The 19138-nt window shown below is 45.9% G+C and overlaps 1 protein-coding gene across 1 annotated transcript in view; it reads left to right on the top strand.

Annotated features, from left to right (window-relative positions):
• PPP3CC (protein phosphatase 3 catalytic subunit gamma) overlaps window positions 1-12774 on the top strand; it is a 76051-nt gene extending 63277 nt beyond the window's left edge. The window contains exons 12-15 of the mRNA XM_056571064.1: window positions 4160-4241; window positions 4403-4500; window positions 7724-7753; window positions 12241-12774. Coding sequence (XP_056427039.1) covers window positions 4160-4241; window positions 4403-4500; window positions 7724-7753; window positions 12241-12398 — 368 coding nt within the window. The 3' untranslated portion in view covers window positions 12399-12774. The remainder of the gene's footprint in view (window positions 1-4159; window positions 4242-4402; window positions 4501-7723; window positions 7754-12240) is intronic.
• The last annotated feature ends 6364 nt before the right edge of the window (window positions 12775-19138 follow it).

Below are 19138 nucleotides of genomic sequence, written 5' to 3'. Positions count from 1 at the left end.
AGTAGCGCGGACCCCGGGGAACAGGTAATTATAAAACCGGGAATGGGGGAGGCAATGGGGCAGAGGGTGGCGGCGGTCTCTGGTCGGGGCGGTGCGGTGGCAGGACTCAGGAGGACCCCAGGACAGGGAGGGAGAGAGAAGCTGGTGGCGGCGCCGGTCTCTGGCACCGCAAAAGCCGCTGCAGTTCATTGATTTAAAGCGCCCGGAATATCGGTATAAGTTATCGGCCCTAACCTCCACAGAGAATCGATATCGGCCCTAAAAAATCAATATCGGTCGATCCCTAATCAAGACATCAACAGCAATTTATATCTACAATCATTCTAAGGGACCATTTACAAGGTAGAATATCTGTCTAGATAATTTCCAGGGTGGACATTCCACGTGCAAAATTAGCCGACACTAGGAGTGTTCGGACATGCACCACCTCCGCTGACGACAATGCATATGCATATCCAGAAATGAGCATGTTAATTCTTTCATCAGAATCTGAAATGTAAATTTCTGTTGCGGAAATTCTTCAATATGCACGGTGCAGTAGAATCCTATTAAAGCAATAGAAGGCTGCTGCACCGGATTTTCCTAGCACAATTTTTCTGCTTGAAAATGATGCCACATGCATGGGTCCTAATGGAAGGTTCACTGGGTTAAAAGAAACTTCTAAAAATCCACCTACAACAACTGGTTTAAAAAGCATCTGATTTTAGAGTTGTTGTTTTTTTTTCCCCTAAAAAACAAACAAAATTTTGATTGGTCAGGGAAGCGCATTCTCTCCCAGCTCTGTCACATGACCCATAAAGGTTGCATAATGTCTCTGTCCCATAGTTTTTTTAAACGACAGGTACAATTTAAGGGTAGGTTCACACGTACATAATTCGCTGTGGAATTTCTGCAGCTCCATTGAAGTCAATGGGTAGCAACATAATCCGCAGTGGAAAATCAGCAGCGGAATTCATGTTTGTAAGAACGCACCCTTAGGCAGTTTGTTTTTTTTAGAAGTTTTTTTAAAAGCTTTATTTTAATGTGAGCTTTCAAACAGAACTGTTCTAAAAAGTGGCACGGCACTTTATTTTTTTTTAGAGCTGATTTTCCACCCGGTCTTTTGAAAATCACATGCATTCCCCATTAAAGTCAATGGGAGCTGGGAACTGCGTGCTTTTGGTGTCTTTGGGGCAGGGCATTCATTCATGAATGTTTTTTTTTTTTTTCATGCACATTTGAATATACCTTAAACTATGCCCCTTTAGGTATTAAAAATGCCCCTTTAGGTATTTTTGGCTGACGCATTTTCGGGGCAAATTTTTTTTTTTTTTTGGGGGGGGGGGGCTTAAATTACACAGGGTGTACAGGTATGGCCTGAGCGCCAGGGACTAAGTGCCCCCAGAACGTGCCTGTACGTCCTGAGTCCCGCCCGCAGCTATGACTCGAGTGCAGGAGCTGCGCTCGCATCATATCCCATGGGTAATGGTAGAAATTGTAGGCGGCTGATGTTGTCTCGCTGATGACGTCATGAGCTGCGCCGCATGAACCGCTTCTGGTAGCCGTGGTAACTCAGCCCACAGGGAGCTAGCTGTCTGCTGCTGAGCTACGGGACAATGAGCTTTGTGGATGAGGTGGCCGAGGCGGTGTCTGTGGGGTCTGATTGGAGGAGGTTGCTGGGGGCGCGCTGTGAGTTGACCACGGTTTTAGGTCCGGTGGAAAACCGCATGCAGGGCAAAAATGAGCCGATCGGAGGTCAGCATTTCACTCCGGTCGGCTCATTGAAATGAATTATATACGGGCGGCATACGGCAGGGATACGGGAGCGCCCGGTTTTAGCCCCCCCCAGGCAGTCCTGTATGGCTGAAAACGTGATGTGAACCCAGCCTTACAAAGATGGAAATGGAGCCATTATGATAACATTATTTCTTTTACCTCTAGGGGGAATCCCACTGTATATTGACTTATGGTAGAGTTTAATGAGAGATGTAAAAATAGCGATCCATCGATCTCCCCATAGCATTGTCTGGAGGCAAACAAGTTCATCATGTTATAGCTGTAAGGCCGCTTACACACTATAGAAATGTCCGTTTTAAAGATCCATTATAATGACCCGTTAACAAAACCATTAAAAGACGGCCGTTACAAAATCCCATTATAGTCTATGGGATTATTACATTACCGGTTTTAAACCTGTCATAGCCCATTATTAATAACGGATGTTATTTTGTGACAGGAGAAAGTAACGGGAGAAATAGTACATGCACTATTTCTCCTGTCACAAAATAACGTCCATTATTAATAACGGGCTATAACAGGTTAAAACGGGTAATGTAAAAATCCCATAGACTATAATGGGATTTTGTAACGACTGTTTAACGGCCATTTTTAATGGTTTTGTTAACGGGTCATTATAACGGATCTTTAAAATGGAGCATTCTATAGTGTGTAAGCGGCCTGAGCTGTAAGGAAGCAGTATATGTGGAGCTTTGTATCAGCTTTGGACTTGTTGGGAATAAATAGATTTTTGCGAATTTTGATATAGCGATACGGCCCCTCCCGGGAAAACTTGTGATTATCTGCTCAGGCCGGCTCACATGTGCGGTTGCAGGCGGGGGTCGGCCAGAGCAGGTAAAAAGAAATTCAAATACTAAAAGTCAGTGTTTCCCAACCAGGGTGCCTCCAGCTGTTGCAAAACTACAAATCCCAGCATGCCCAGACAGCCAAAGGCTGTCTGGGCATGCTGGGAGTTGTAGTTTCACAACAGCTGGAGGCACCCTGGTAGAGAAACACTGTGCTTAGTAAGAGGTGCAGGGAGAAACCTAAAAAAAAAATTCTGCTCACCTACTCCCGGTCCCTGCAGATGCTGGTCCCCTCCGTGCGGTCCGGTGTCTCCTCTCTTCTCCGTACAAGCAGAAGGACCTTTCCCTTTTCAGCCAATCACTGGCCGCAGCGGTGTCACATAGCGGTGTCACATGTCGAGCCAGGCATTGGCTGATAGGGAAAGGTCTTTTCTGGCTGCAAACGCACTAGGTTTCCCGGATCTGGCAGGAGATTTGAAAACCGCCCGGGAAACCCAGTGTATTTGCAGTACAAAATGTGACGGGGAGTGTGTGGGGGGGAGAATACGATGGGGGGGAGAGGGAATATGACTGGGGTGGGGGGGGGGCCGAGAATATGATGGGGGGGGGGGGGAGAGAGAATATGACGACGGGGGGGGGGGGGGGGGGGGGAGAATATGACGGGGGGAGAGAGAATATGACGGGGGGGGGGGGAGAGAGAATATGACGGGGGGGGGGAGAGAGAATATGACGGGGGGGGGGGAATATGATGGGGGGGGGGGAGAGAGAATATGACGACGGGGGGGAGAGAGAATATGACGATGGGGGGGGGCGAGAATATGACGGGGGGAGAATATGACGGGGGGGAGAGAGAATATGACGGGGGGTGAGAGTATAACAAGGGGGGGGGAGAATATGACGGGGGGGCGAATTGACGGGGGGGGGGAGAGAGAATATGACGGGGTGGGAGAATATGATGGGGGAGAGAGAATGACGGGGGGGAATATGACGTGGGGGGGATATGACGGGGTAATATAACGGTGGGGGGGGAGAGAATATGACATGGGGGGGAGAATATGAAGGAGGGGGGGAGAATATAACTGGGGGAATGTGACAGGGGGGAGAATGTATAGAAATGAAATGGGGGAGATGTGAAATGGGCTGTGAACATAAAATGGGGGGATAGATGTGAAATGGGGGGATAGATGTGGGGGATTTCACCATTTGTTTATTATATCACATCGCATATCGAAATGACGATATTTAGGCCCATAATCGCACAGTTTCCCCATATTGTGCAGCCTTTAGCTGTGACCATGGACATTACCCTTTTCACTCATTTCATATATGTTCTTACTAATTATGAAATACACCTTTAATGTTATTTTGCAGCTTCCGCACAGATATCTGCATTCGTGATTCCATTTTATAGAGCTGTTATTGTATACGGACCGGGATAAAACTGCAGGTTGTGTAAAATATAGGCGCTGCCCCAGACATTCACAATGGGGTGTTGGAGGAGGGATTATTCCAAAAATTTACATTGTGACGAGATCACCTTGGGGGGAGAAGGTCCAAGCGGTTTTATTTATTTCTTATTTATTTCTCTTTCCTTCCAGGTGGAGCGTCTGTGCGTAAAGAGATTATTCGAAACAAGATCCGAGCGATTGGGAAGATGGCCCGCGTTTTCTCTGTTCTCAGGTGACTTGTCAGGACATCTCTTCTGATATTCCTGCATAAAACACATCACACTTTCATGGGGAGAGACACAGCTGACCCGGCATGAAGGGGTGGTAGGTTGGGATGAGGAAGGAAAGTTTGTACTTCCGTTACTGTTGTCTGACGTGATGTTTCATCCACAGGGAGGAGAGTGAGAGTGTCCTGACACTGAAGGGCCTGACACCCACAGGAACGCTTCCCCAGGGAGTACTGTCCGGAGGGAGACAGACTCTGCAGAGCGGTAACTTTTACTATTGTCTCGTCAAGTACTTGCCGTGTCGTTTTTTTGCCACTGCATGATGCTACCACGGGTTCAGTTTCCTCCCACATTAACCTACACAAAAATTTCTAGCCTTATATCCAAAAAAGAAAATAACAACATGATAGAGCTGGGCGGTATGACCAAATATGTGCATCACAGTATTTTTGGAACTGGTTCCACGGTATATAACGGTATTTCTTTCACCCCCCCCCCAATCATGTGACCCGCCAGCACTGTTCTGCTCCCCCCCAATTAATTATCAGCCCACAGGGGTACTACTCACATATTTCACCCGCAAGCACTGCCCTCCTCCTCTTTGTTGCGGGGCGTTGGAACTCTATACTATACGCCAGTGGTCTCCAACCTGCGGACCTCCACATGTTGCAAAACTACAACTCCCAGCATGCCCGGACAGACAACGGCTGTCTGGGCATGCTAGCAGTTGTAGTTTTGCAACAGCTGGAGGTCCCCAGGTTGGAGACCACTGCTGTATGCTGTATCCCAGTGCCCGGGCTGCAAAAGATAAAGAAAATAAACTTTAACTTACCTACGTCGGCCTTACGCTGGGGACTGGAACACCGGACAGCCGTCAGCCTATCACCGACCACAGCGATGTTCCGCCCCGGCCAGTGTCATGTAAGGAGCTCTGGCTGGCTTCTTACATGACAGTGCGCTCTGTTATGTAGATAGGCTGAGCGCACTGTCATGTAAGAAGCCAGCCAGAGCTCCTTACATGACACTGGCCGGGGCAGAACATCGCTGCGGTCGGTGATAGGCTGACGGCTTTCCGACGTTCCAGTCCCCAGCGTAAGGCCGACGTAGGTAAGTTAAAGTTTATTTTCTTTATCTTTTGCAGCTCGGGCATAGGCATACAACGTACAGCAGTGGTCTCAAACCTGCGGACCTCCAGCTGTTGCAAAACTACAACTCCCAGCATGCCCGGACAGCCGTTGGCTGTCCGGGCATGCTGGGAGTTGTAGTTTTGCAACAGCTGGAGGTCCGCAGGTTGGAGACCACTGGCGTACAGTATAGAGTTCCAGCGCAGACGGCCCGCAACAAAGAGGAGGAGGGCAGTGCTTGGGGGTGACACATGTGAGTAGTACCCCGCTGGGCTGATAATTAATTGGGGGGAAGCAGAAAAGCGCTCGCGGGTCACATATGATTAGTTCCTCGATGTGGGGGGACAGCTGCCACTAGGTGTCTCCCTACTTGTCCAGAGCACATTTCCCTTCATCTCCTGCACAGACTTTGGACTCCTTCTGGCCTGGCAGAAGTCTAAAATCAGGAAATGCAGTCTGGAGTGCTGAGGGGTGTTTGTGCAGCCTTAGCCAATCATAGCTCATCTCACACTGAACTGCTCTGGGCTGTGTGTAGCAGAGTGAGGGAGGAAGTTCTCCCCTGTATGGCTTCAGATGATGTCACGCCTGCTGGGGAACGCCCCTTCCCAGTCTGTGAATCTGACTGGGACTGAGCAGAAAATACAGAGCAATATCAAGGTAGAAAACTAAAAAATTAGAAAAATAAAGGCAGGGGGTGGTTTATTATGATGGGGGCAGTGAACTGGGAGGATTATTTTAACAAGATCATGAGAGGTACTGATGCCACAAAGGCTGTCCGGGCATGCTGGGAGATGGAGAGACACTGTTTGGAACACACTGCTTTAAAATATACCTTGGTTAGAAAGTCAATGTGTGAGATGGTGGCCATGTCTGTGTTAGGGCTGGATCTGAGAACATGTTGCATGCTGGGGGTTCTTACATGTGTCCTTATATGAGAGAAATGATGTGAGGAATGTTCTTCATCCTCTCCTCCTCTCACAAGTCTGCACAGGTAACACTCCGGTGCAATGTTATGTTGTCCTGGAGGATGTCACAAGGAGTTCTGTATTCTTAGGGATGAACTGCAATAACCTGTCAGGATCAGCACGAGAAATGCATGTGTATTTTCCTTCCAATATACACAAAGCTTTCCATTATCTGTAGTGTTTACACCCCATAATAGATAGATATTATATAGAGCGATAGATATGAGATAGATAGATATTATATAGAGAGATATATATGAGATAGATAGATAGATATTATATAGGGAGATAGATATGAAATAGATAGATATTATATAGAGAGATAGATATGAGAGAGATAGATATTATATAGAGAGATATATATGAGATAGATAGATATTATATAGGGAGATAGATAGATAGATAGATATTATATAGGGAGATAGATATGAAATAGATAGATATTATATAGAGAGATATATATGAGATAGATAGATAGATAGATAGATATTATATAGGGAGATAGATATGAAATAGATAGATATTATATAGAGCGATAGATATGAGATAGATAGATATTATATAGAGAGATATATATGAGATAGATATTATATAGGGAGATAGATATGAAATAGATAGATATTATATAGAGCGATAGATATGAGATAGATAGATATTATATAGAGAGATATATATGAGATAGATATTATATAGGGAGATAGATATGAAATAGATAGATATTATATAGAGAGATATATATGAGAGAGAGAGATATTATATATAGAGATAGATATGAAAGAGATAGATAGATATTATATAGAGAGATAGATATGAGATAGATATGAGATAGATAGATATGAGATAGATAGATAGATATGAGATAGATAGACAGATAGATATGAGATAGATAGATATGAGACAGATAGATAGATATGAGACAGATAGATAGATATGAGACAGATAGATAGATATGAGACAGATAGATAGATATGAGACAGATAGATAGATATGAGACAGATAGATAGATATGAGACAGATAGATAGATATGAGACAGATAGATAGATATGAGACAGATAGATAGATATGAGACAGATGGATGGATGGGTGGATAGATAAATATGAGATAGATAGATATGAGATAGATGTATGGGTGGATATATATATATATATATATATATATATATTTTATGACTTTATATCCCCCTCATAAGCTTCCAGAATACAGAATTGTTCCAGATCTTGTTGCTGCACATAGTATCTGTGTCCGTCCTGCCCTCCATTTAGTGCACATCACATACACAGCCCCAGGATAGCCCTGAAGAAATGGTGTCACCCGGCTGATGATGTACATAGGAGAGGTAATCTGATGTGACCCAGATATACATCTAATTCGTTGTCTTCCTCTTTCTCCCATACAGCTACGGAAGAAGCGGTGGAGGCACAAGAATGTAAGTACAAGCTTCTTGGGACAGCAGTTAACCAAACTGACACTAGGGGGTGCTATGCAAACAGGAAATGAGAGCACATAGGAGCATATGGTTATACCAGCTGGTTTAATCATTGGACTGACACATAAGCAGAACAGCATTGTGGAGTATATTATCTTAGTATTGTAATGCATTTCAGGGGGGCCATAGGTAATTTCTACCACCTTCTCATAACAGGTTCACCTTAGATGACGTTATTATTATTATTATCATTATCATTAAAGGGGTTGTCCAGCATCTCTCTCTTCTGCACTGACATCGGGCGTGGGTAGACCATGCTGCATACCGGGGGGCAGGACAGTTGTCATCCGGGGCTATGCAGGTATCGCGCTCGTGTCAGGGTCTGCCCATGGTGCAGAAACATCTCTCCACTCCTGATACCAGGTCAGATGGATGGGTAGTGGACGCCTCCTGTAACTATAAGGTAGTGGACACCTCCTGTAACTATAAGGTAGTGGTCACCTCCTGTAACTATAAGGTAGTGGTCACCTCCTGTAACTATAAGGCAGTGGACGCCTCCTGTAACTATAAGGCAGTGGACGCCTCCTGTAACTATAAGGTAGTGGACGCCTCCTGTAACTATAAGGTAGTGGTCACCTCCTGTAACTATAAGGCAGTGGACGCCTCCTGTAACTATAAGGTAGTGGACGCCTCCTGTAACTATAAGGTAGTGGACGCCTCCTGTAACTATAAGGTAGTGGACGCCTCCTGTAACTATAAGGCAGTGGACGCCTCCTGTAACTATAAGGTAGTGGTCACCTCCTGTAACTATAAGGCAGTGGACGCCTCCTGTAACTATAAGGTAGTGGACACCTCCTGTAACTATAAGGTAGTGGACGCCTCCTGTAACTATAAGGTAGTGGACGCCTCCTGTAACTATAAGGCAGTGGACGCCTCCTGTAACTATAAGGTAGTGGACGCCTCCTGTAACTATAAGGTAGTGGACGCCTCCTGTAACTATAAGGCAGTGGACGCCTCCTGTAACTATAAGGTAGTGGACGCCTCCTGTAACTATAAGGTAGTGGACGCCTCCTGTAACTATAAGGTAGTGGACGCCTCCTGTAACTATAAGGTAGTGGACGCCTCCTGTAACTATAAGGTAGTGGACGCCTCCTGTAACTATAAGGCAGTGGACGCCTCCTGTAACTATAAGGTAGTGGACACCTCCTGTAACTATAAGGTAGTGGACGCCTCCTGTAACTATAAGGTAGTGGACGCCTCCTGTAACTATAAGGCAGTGGATGCCTCCTGTAACTATAAGGTAGTGGACGCCTCCTGTAACTATAAGGTAGTGGATGCCTCCTGTAACTATAAGGCAGTGGACGCCTCCTGTAACTATAAGGCAGTGGACGCCTCCTGTAACTATAAGGTAGTGGACACCTCCTGTAACTATAAGGTAGTGGATGCCTCCTGTAACTATAAGGTAGTAGACACCTCCTGTAACTATAAGGTAGTGGACGCCTCCTGTAACTATAAGGTAGTGGATGCCTCCTGTAACTATAAGGTAGTGGACGCCTCCTGTAACTATAAGGTAGTGGACGCCTCCTGTAACTATAAGGCAGTGGACGCCTCCTGTAACTATAAGGTAGTGGACGCCTCCTGTAACTATAAGGTAGTGGACGCCTCCTGTAACTATAAGGTAGTGGACGCCTCCTGTAACTATAAGGTAGTGGATGCCTCCTGTAACTATAAGGTAGTGGACGCCTCCTGTAACTATAAGGTAGTGGACGCCTCCTGTAACTATAAGGTAGTGGACGCCTCCTGTAACTATAAGGTAGTGGACGCCTCCTGTAACTATAAGGTAGCACTTTCCGGATGTCAGGACTTTGTCTAAAAGTTCATGTGACCTTTAAGTGCACTTCCTGAAATAATCTTTTAGCTCACATGCACACAGCTTTTATACAGTATGTGGAGGTACACATCCAAAGTGCACACCTGACATACCACTATAGATACAAAACATGTGTCGGCCCATCTAGTCTGCCCAATATCCCAAATACTATGCAAATTCCCTTATATGAAGGATAGTCTTATACCTATCTCTATCTTATATGAAGGATAACCTTATACCTATCTCTATCTTATATGAAGGATAGCCTTATACCTATCTATCTTATATGAAGGATAGCCTTATGCCTATCTCTATCTTATATAAAGGATAGCCTTATACCTATCTCTATCTTATATGAAGGATAGCCTTATGCCTATCCCTATCTTATATGAAGGATAGCCTTATACCTATCTATCTTATATGAAGGATAGCCTTATACCTATCTATCTTATATGAAGGATAGCCTTATACCTATCTCTATCTTAGCGTATAGATGAGTAGTTCGGCACTGCTAATTTCTGAACCTGAAAGCGGGTGGACACTAAGTCGCTGTAGCGGAGTGGGGATACGGTGGTGCTCGGACTCATGTAGAATATACCATCAGTGCATGAGAAGACAAAGAAAAGTCGGCACTCACCGGGTTTCCAATTCAGCAGATTTATTTGCACGTTGCTCACAGCCGTAGTACAATTCTCGGGGAGACGACGGATGGTACGAGGGGGGTACCACAGAGAGGCGACACTTGTGTTTCGCACTTAGTAGTGCTTCAACGGGCCTAACTCTTTACCGGAACATGTCATCTTCTTATACAGGTGAGTTTAGTAATTGGACCTATCACCATCTAACACACCTTGTGACGTTAAAAGAAGGGGAGGAGGTTGCTTAGTTAAGCTTGTTCCTACTTAGATCTAGCTCTAGCTAAGTAGGAACAAGCTTAACTAAGCAACCTCCTCCCCTTCTTTTAACGTCACAAGGTGTGTTAGATGGTGATAGGTCCAATTACTAAACTCACCTGTATAAGAAGATGACATGTTCCGGTAAAGAGTTAGGCCCGTTGAAGCACTACTAAGTGCGAAACACAAGTGTCGCCTCTCTGTGGTACCCCCCTCGTACCATCCGTCGTCTCCCCGAGAATTGTACTACGGCTGTGAGCAACGTGCAAATAAATCTGCTGAATTGGAAACCCGGTGAGTGCCGACTTTTCTTTGTCTTCTCATGCACTATCTCTATCTTATATGAAGGATAGCCTTATACCTATCTCTATCTTATATGAAGGATAGCCTTATATCTATCCCTATCTTATATGAAGGATAGCCTTATACCTATCTCTATCTTATATGAAGGATAGCCTTATACCTATCTCTATCTTATATGAAGGATAGCCTTATACCTATCTCTATCTTATATGAAGGATAGCATTATACCTATCTCTATCTTATATGAAGAACAGCCTTATACCTATCCCTATCTTATATGAAGGATAGCCTTATCCCTATCTTATATGAAGGATAACCTTATACCCATCTCTATCTTATATGAAGGATAGCCTTATGCCTATCTCTATCTTATATGAAGGATAGCCTTATGCCTATCCCTATCTTATATGAAGGATAGCCTTATACCTATCCCTATCTTATATGAAGGATAACCTTATACCTATCTCTATCTTATATGAAGGATAGCCTTATACCTATCTCTATCTTATATGAAGGATAGCCTTATACCTATCTCTATCTTATATGAAGTATAGCCTTATACCAATCCCTATCTTATATGAAGGATAGCCTTATACCTATCTCTATCTTATATGAAGGATAGTCTTATGCCTATCTCTATCTTATATGAAGGATAGCCTTATACCTATCTCTATCTTATATAAAGGATAGCCTTATACCTATCCCTATCTTATATGAAGGATAGCCTTATACCTATCTCTATCTTATATGAAGGATAGTCTTATGCCTATCTCTATCTTATATGAAGGATAGCCTTATACCTATCTCTATCTTATATGAAGTATAGCCTTATGCCTATCCCATGCATGCTTATACCCCTTCACTGTATTTGCAGCGACCATTTCTACAGGAAGGCTATTCCATGCCTCCACTACTCTCTCATTGGCTACAATGCAAATATTTTCTGTGACAGCCTGCTGTATTATGAGGCGCTAGTCTTCCTGCGCTTCCCAACGGAGTCCAAAAGCACATTCTTTTGGCCTCTGTCAGAACAGTGTGGGCCTGTTGCTATGCTCAGCTTATGTGCCTTTCCTGGAGCATACACCAAATGTCGTGGGGTATGAAGACTTCTAGTCAGCGCATGCTTCCTGGAGGGAGGGAATGATGGGGGATAATGAATACATTTACCATTACAAGGGGTATTCATCCAGCTTACGGCAGCGTTTCCCAAGCAGCGTGCCTCCAGCTGTTGCAAAACTACAACTCCCCAGCATGCCCGGACAGCCGAAGGCTGTCCGGGCATGCTGGGAGTTGTAGTTTTGCAACAGCTGGAGGCACGCTGCTTGGGAAACACTGCTATACAGCGTTGAGCACATTTTCTGTTGCCATTGGATCAGTTTTTGCATTGTCCTTTTCACCATTGTAACACATTCTCCCCGCAGCCGTCCGAGGCTTCTCTCCCCAGCACAAGATTCGCAGCTTCGAAGAAGCCAGGGGACTGGATCGAATCAATGAGCGTATGCCGCCCCGCCGTCCCTCCTCCCCCCAAGACATCAATCTGAACTCAGCCGACAAGAACAGTAACAGGAGCCAGCAGTGACACTGCCGCCAGCATTACACATGGTCTCATCTACCACCTCCACCACCACCACCACCACATGCTCGAGGGCAGGACTCTCAAAACCAGGCCAACATACAGAACCATGTACACCCCGCTCTACATCGGGGACACACACACATGTACATGTCAACCATGCTGCTCTACCTACATACATTACAGTACCGGAATCATGTACACAAGTGGTAGTATGTTCACCCGTCATCCTCCAGGTATGTATATAGGGTCCATACATAAATCACATGACTTTAAAGGGGAACTCCGGTGGAAAATAAAGATTTTCAAATCAACTGGTGCCGGAAAGTTAAGCAGATTTGTAAAAAAAAAAGTAACCCTTCCAGTACTTATCAGCTGCTGTATACTTCTGAGAAAATTGTGCAGTTCTTTCCAGTCTGACCACAGTGCTCTCTGCTGACACCTCTGTCCGTGTCAGGAACTGTACAGATTAGAAGCAAATCCCCATAGCAAACCTCTCCTGCTCTGGTCAGTTCCTGACACGGACAGAGGTGTCAGCAGAGAGCACTGTGGTCAGACAGAAAAGAACTACACAACTTCCTCTGGAGCATACAGCAGCTGATAAGTGCTTGAAGGGTTAAGATTTTTATATAGAAGTCATTTACAAATCTGTTTTAAAAGGGGTACTCCGGCGCTTAAACATCTTATCCCCTATCCAAAGTATAGGGGATAAGATGCCTGATCGCGGGGGTCCCGCCGCTGGGGACCCCCCCGTGATCTTGCACGCCGCAACCCGTTAAAATCAGTCCCCGGAGCATGTTCGCTCCGGGTCTGATTACTGTTGATCACGGGGCCGGAGCATTGTGACGCTGTGTGATGTCATGCTCCGCCCCCTCAATACAAACCTATGGGAGGGGGCGTGACCCCCGCGAACGGGCATCTTATCCCCTATCCTTTAGATAGGGGATAAGATGTCTAAGCGACGGAGAACCCCTTTAACTTTCTGGCACCAGTTGATTTGAAAACATTTTTTTTTCCCCACCGGAGTACCCCTTTAACACTCCTGATACATACAGACAGATCCATGGACACAGACGAACACACACACACACTTTTTAACACACAATTGTGAACATAAACACGCTGAGCTGGTCTGTCCTCCAGTTTGTATCCTCTTTGTAAATGTTATTTGCGTCCTATATATATATATTTATACATGTGTAATATAAATACCCTGTTTTTTAACGTAGGGTCTGTCTAGCGGCAGCAGCTGCAGTATTGTACCATATTACCAGGGCCAGTTTGCAGCGCCCCCCCCCCCCCTCCACCTGCACTGCACCCAGGTACAGATGAACGCTATCTACTCCTCGCATAGCCGGGCAGACTGCTTCATGTGCTGATCATGGCTTATTGGTTTAGCCGAGAGGTAGGAAATGTCTTTTTACATGAATTAAGGATATCACCAAATACTCTGAGCCTGGATTGGCCCCAGTTCTGCAAATGAACCATAGATAAAGGAGATCTCCGGCAAAAATTAAAGGGGTACTCCGTTGGAATTTTTTTTTTTTTTAAATCAACTGGTGCCAGAAAATTAAACAGATTTGTAAATTACTTCCATTAAAAAATCTTTACCCTTCCAGTACTTTTATGCATCTGTATGCTACAGGGGAAATTTCTTTTCTTTTTGAATTTCTTTTTTGTCTTGTCCACAGTGCTCTCTGCTGACACCTCTGTCCGTGTCAGGAACTGTCCAGAGCAGCATAGGTTTGCTATGGGGATTTTCTCCTGCTCTGGACAGTTCCTGATACGGGCATCAGGTGTCAGCAGAGAGCACTGGGGACAAGACAAAAAAGAAAATTAAAAAAGAAAAACACTTCCTCTGTAGCATACAGCTGCTAAAAAGTACTGGAAGGGTAAAGATTTTTTAATAGAAGTCATATACAAATCTGTTTAATTTTCTGGCACCAGTTGATTTAAAAAAAAAATGTTTTCCATCGAAGTACCCCTTTAACTTATCCCCTATCCACATGATAGGGGATTAGTAGCTGACAGGACCCGGCTACCGTAGACAACACGCACTCCTCGCTGAGGGCGTCAGGGTCCCGTCCCAGAGAGCGCGGGGGGCCCCAGCAGTCGGAACCTCCCGCCATCAGCTACTTATCCTGTGGATAGAGGATGAGTTATTTTTCGCCGGAGTACTCCTTTAACCCATCCACCCTTAGAGGTTGGCATGGCATGTCCAAGACATCAAATGTATGGTGACTGCACACACAGCCATCCTCCATTGTGAGATACGGGGTGCACTCATACATTGCTCTGATCATGTGAGAACAGACAGCTCACCTGAGCGCTCTGACCTAGGTGACTCTACTCGTATGGCACTGCCGCGGGTGGCTCTGCGCACACAGATTGCGCTGCGTTGGTTGCTCTGCAGTGTCGCTGCTCTCTCAAGCACTAATAATCATATACAAGAGAGAGCTCACATATTTTGGGGTTTATTTTTGAGGGGTTATGCTGCCCCCTAAACACTCCTGATCACCTGTCCATCTACCCCCCCCCCCCCAGGGCACATCCATTATATTAAGGGAGTGCATTTAGGGCTATCTACATAGGAAACCTTTGTACAACAAGGGCTTAAGGTGACACCAAGTTGTATCTTTAGTGTGGCACTCAGATACTGGGTTCCCTATTGACCAGGGACGCCTACTGCCATTGCAATAAGACACTCAGGAGTTGGGTTACCTTCTGACAATCTCATCTTAAGCACATCTCCTGCAGGGTCTTTAAAGCACCATGGAAGAGCCACATTATATGGCCGCCTGTTTCCTCCGGTGCCTCTAGAGATGAATAGCACAATGATTAACTCTTTCATTGCTCCCATCTTTGAGTTTTATTTCGATGGCCCACTTGGAGGGAGTCGGGGGATATGCTTGTTTCTCTACGCCCTCTCTCCTCATTCTTTCTTCTCTTCATTAAGTCTATGATTTGCTGAGTTGTCTTGTATTAAAAAAGGAGGAAATGTTTTTAAAAAAGTAAATGATTTTTTTCCACAAGAAATTGGGAGAAAAAAAATGTTCAGATTAAACTGCAAAATAGTAAAAAAAAAAATGCGTTAATTGTGACTGATTCCTGGTTGTACGGCCTCAGATGGGAGTGTGCAATGTATGGCATGAAATGCAGGTGTGTACTGTAGGGGTCAGATGGGAGTGTGCAATGTATGGCATGAAATGGAGGTGTGTACTGTAGGGGTCAGATGGGAGTGTGCAATGTATGGCATGAAATGGAGGTGTGTACTGTAGGGGTCAGACGGGAGTGTGCAATGTATGGCATGAAATGGAGGTGTGTACTTTAGGGGTCAGATGGGAGTGTGCAATGTATGGCATGAAATGGAGGTGTGCACTGTAGGGGTCAGATGGGAGTGTGCAATGTATGGCATGGAATGGAGGTGTGTACTGTAGGGGTCAGATGGGAGTGTGCAATGTATGGCATGAAATGGAGGTGTGCACTGTAGGGGTCAGATGGGAGTGTGCAATGTATGGCATGGAATGGAGGTGTGTACTGTAGGGGTCAGATGGGAGTGTGCAATGTATGGCATGGAATGGAGGTGTGTACTGTAGGGGTCAGACGGGAGTGTGCAATGTATGGCATGAAATGGAGGTGTGTACTGTAGGGGTCAGATGGGAGTGTGCAATGTATGGCATGAAATGGAGGTGTGTACTGTAGGGGTCAGACGGGAGTGTGCAATGTATGGCATGAAATGGAGGTGTGTACTGTAGGGGTCAGATGGGAGTGTGCAATGTATGGCATGAAATGGAGGTGTGTACTGTAGGGGTCAGATGGGAGTGTGCAATGTATGGCATGAAATGGAGGTGTGTACTGTAGGGGTCAGATGGGAGTGTGCAATGTATGGCATGAAATGGAGGTGTGTACTGTAGGGGTCAGATGGGAGTGTGCAATGTATGGCATGAAATGGAGGTGTGCACTGTAGGGGTCAGATGGGAGTGTGCAATGTATGGCATGAAATGGAGGTGTGCACTGTAGGGGTCAGATGGGAGTGTGCAATGTATGGCATGGAATGGAGGTGTGCACTGTAGGGGTCAGACGGGAGTGTGCAATGTATGGCATGAAATGGAGGTGTGTACTGTAGGGGTCAGACGGGAGTGTGCAATGTATGGCATGAAATGGAGGTGTGTACTGTAGGGGTCAGATGGGAGTGTGCAATGTATGGCATGAAATGGAGGTGTGCACTGTAGGGGTCAGATGGGAGTGTGCAATGTATGGCATGGAATGGAGGTGTGTACTGTAGGGGTCAGATGGGAGTGTGCAATGTATGGCATGGAATGGAGGTGTGTACTGTAGGGGTCAGACGGGAGTGTGCAATGTATGGCATGAAATGGAGGTGTGTACTGTAGGGGTCAGATGGGAGTGTGCAATGTATGGCATGAAATGGAGGTGTGTACTGTAGGGGTCAGACGGGAGTGTGCAATGTATGGCATGAAATGGAGGTGTGTACTGTAGGGGTCAGATGGGAGTGTGCAATGTATGGCATGAAATGGAGGTGTGTACTGTAGGGGTCAGATGGGAGTGTGCAATGTATGGCATGAAATGGAGGTGTGTACTGTAGGGGTCAGATGGGAGTGTGCAATGTATGGCATGAAATGGAGGTGTGTACTGTAGGGGTCAGATGGGAGTGTGCAATGTATGGCATGAAATGGAGGTGTGCACTGTAGGGGTCAGATGGGAGTGTGCAATGTATGGCATGAAATGGAGGTGTGCACTGTAGGGGTCAGATGGGAGTGTGCAATGTATGGCATGAAATGGAGGTGTGCACTGTAGGGGTCAGATGGGAGTGTGCAATGTATGGCATGAAATGGAGGTGTGTACTGTAGGGGTCAGATGGGAGTGTGCAATGTATGGCATGAAATGGAGGTGTGTACTGTAGGGGTCAGATGGGAGTGTGCAATGTATGGCATGAAATGGAGGTGTGTACTGTAGGGGTCAGATGGGAGTGTGCAATGTATGGCATGAAATGCAGGTGTGTACTGTAGGGGTCAGACGGGAGTGTGCAATGTATGGCATGAAATGGAGGTGTGTACTGTAGGGGTCAGACGGGAGTGTGTAATGTAAGGCATGAAATGGAGGTGTGCACTGTAGGGGTCAGATGGGAGTGTGCAATGTAAGGTATGAAATGGAGGTGTGCACTGTAGGGGTCAGACGGGAGTGTGCAATGTAAGGTATGAAATGGAGGTGTGTACTGTAGGGGTCAGATGGGAGTGTGCAATGTATGGCATGAAATGGAGGTGTGTACTGTAGGGGTCAGATGGGAGTGTGCAATGTATGGCATGAAATGGAGGTGTGTACTGTAGGGGTCAGATGGGAGTGTGCAATGTATGGCATGAAATGGAGGTGTGTACTGTAGGGGTCAGATGGGAGTGTGCAATGTATGGCATGAAATGCAGGTGTGCACTGTAGGGGTCAGACGGGAGTGTGCAATGTATGGCATGAAATGGAGGTGTGCACTGTAGGGGTCAGATGGGAGTGTGCAATGTATGGCATGAAATGCAGGTGTGCACTGTAGGGGTCAGATGGGAGTGTGCAATGTATGGCATGGAATGGAGGTGTGTACTGTAGGGGTCAGATGGGAGTGTGCAATGTATGGCATGAAATGCAGGTGTGCACTGTAGGGGTCAGATGGGAGTGTGCAATGTATGGCATGAAATGGAGGTGTGCACTGTAGGGGTCAGATGGGAGTGTGCAATGTATGGCATGGAATGGAGGTGTGTACTGTAGGGGTCAGATGGGAGTGTGCAATGTATGGCATGGAATGGAGGTGTGTACTGTAGGGGTCAGATGGGAGTGTGCAATGTATGGCATGGAATGGAGGTGTGTACTGTAGGGGTCAGATGGGAGCAGGCACTCTGACTGCAGACGGGCAGACGAGCATTAATTGTTTGATTCCTGCTAGTATGGGGTCGGATGAGAGGGGCTCTATGGAATTAAATGGGAACATGCACTTTATGGCATCAGATGGGAGCATGCACTGTATGGCATCAGATGGGAGCATGCACTGTATGGCATCAGATGGGAGCATGCACTCTATAGCACCAGACCTTTATGGCTTCAGATGGGAGCGTGCACTGTATGGCATCATATGAGAGCATGCACTGACTGTATGGTGTCATGGGAACGTGCACTCTTTGGCATGAGATGGACATGTGCACTGTATAGCTTGAAATGGGAACATGCACTTGTTTAGCATCTGAACCAGTGTTTCCCAACCAGGGTGCCTTCAACTGTTTCAAAACTACAACTCCCAGCATGCTGAGACAGCCTTTGGCTGTCTATGCATGCTGGGAGTTGTAGTTTTGCAAAGGCTGGAGGTGACCTGGTTGGGAAACACTGCTTTAATGTAAAGCACAGATATCTAGAAAGGATCAACGAGCTGCTATTAACTTGCAAAGGGTTAATCTACAACAGTGTTTCCCAACCAGGATGTCTCCAGGTGTTTTAAACCTACAACTCCCAGCATACTTGGAATTGTAGTTTTGAAACCGCTGGAGCCAAAGGCTGTCCGGGCATGCTGGGAGTTGTAGTTTTGGAACAGCTGGACCGTTTCCAGGTATCTGTACTTTAAAGCAGTGTTTGGCTGGGTTCACACCACGTTTTTGTAATACAGTTCCCGTATATGTTGTCAATTTGAAAACCGTACAGAACCGTATAGAAAACCATAAGCATTGACTCTCCATTGAAAACCGTATGCCAAAAGA

The sequence above is a fragment of the Hyla sarda genome, chromosome 4, assembly GCF_029499605.1.
Source record: "Hyla sarda isolate aHylSar1 chromosome 4, aHylSar1.hap1, whole genome shotgun sequence".
Classification (NCBI taxonomy): Eukaryota; Metazoa; Chordata; class Amphibia; order Anura; family Hylidae; genus Hyla; species Hyla sarda.
The sequence above is the reverse complement of the archived record's forward strand: the minus strand, read 5'-3'. Positions and strand labels throughout refer to the sequence as shown.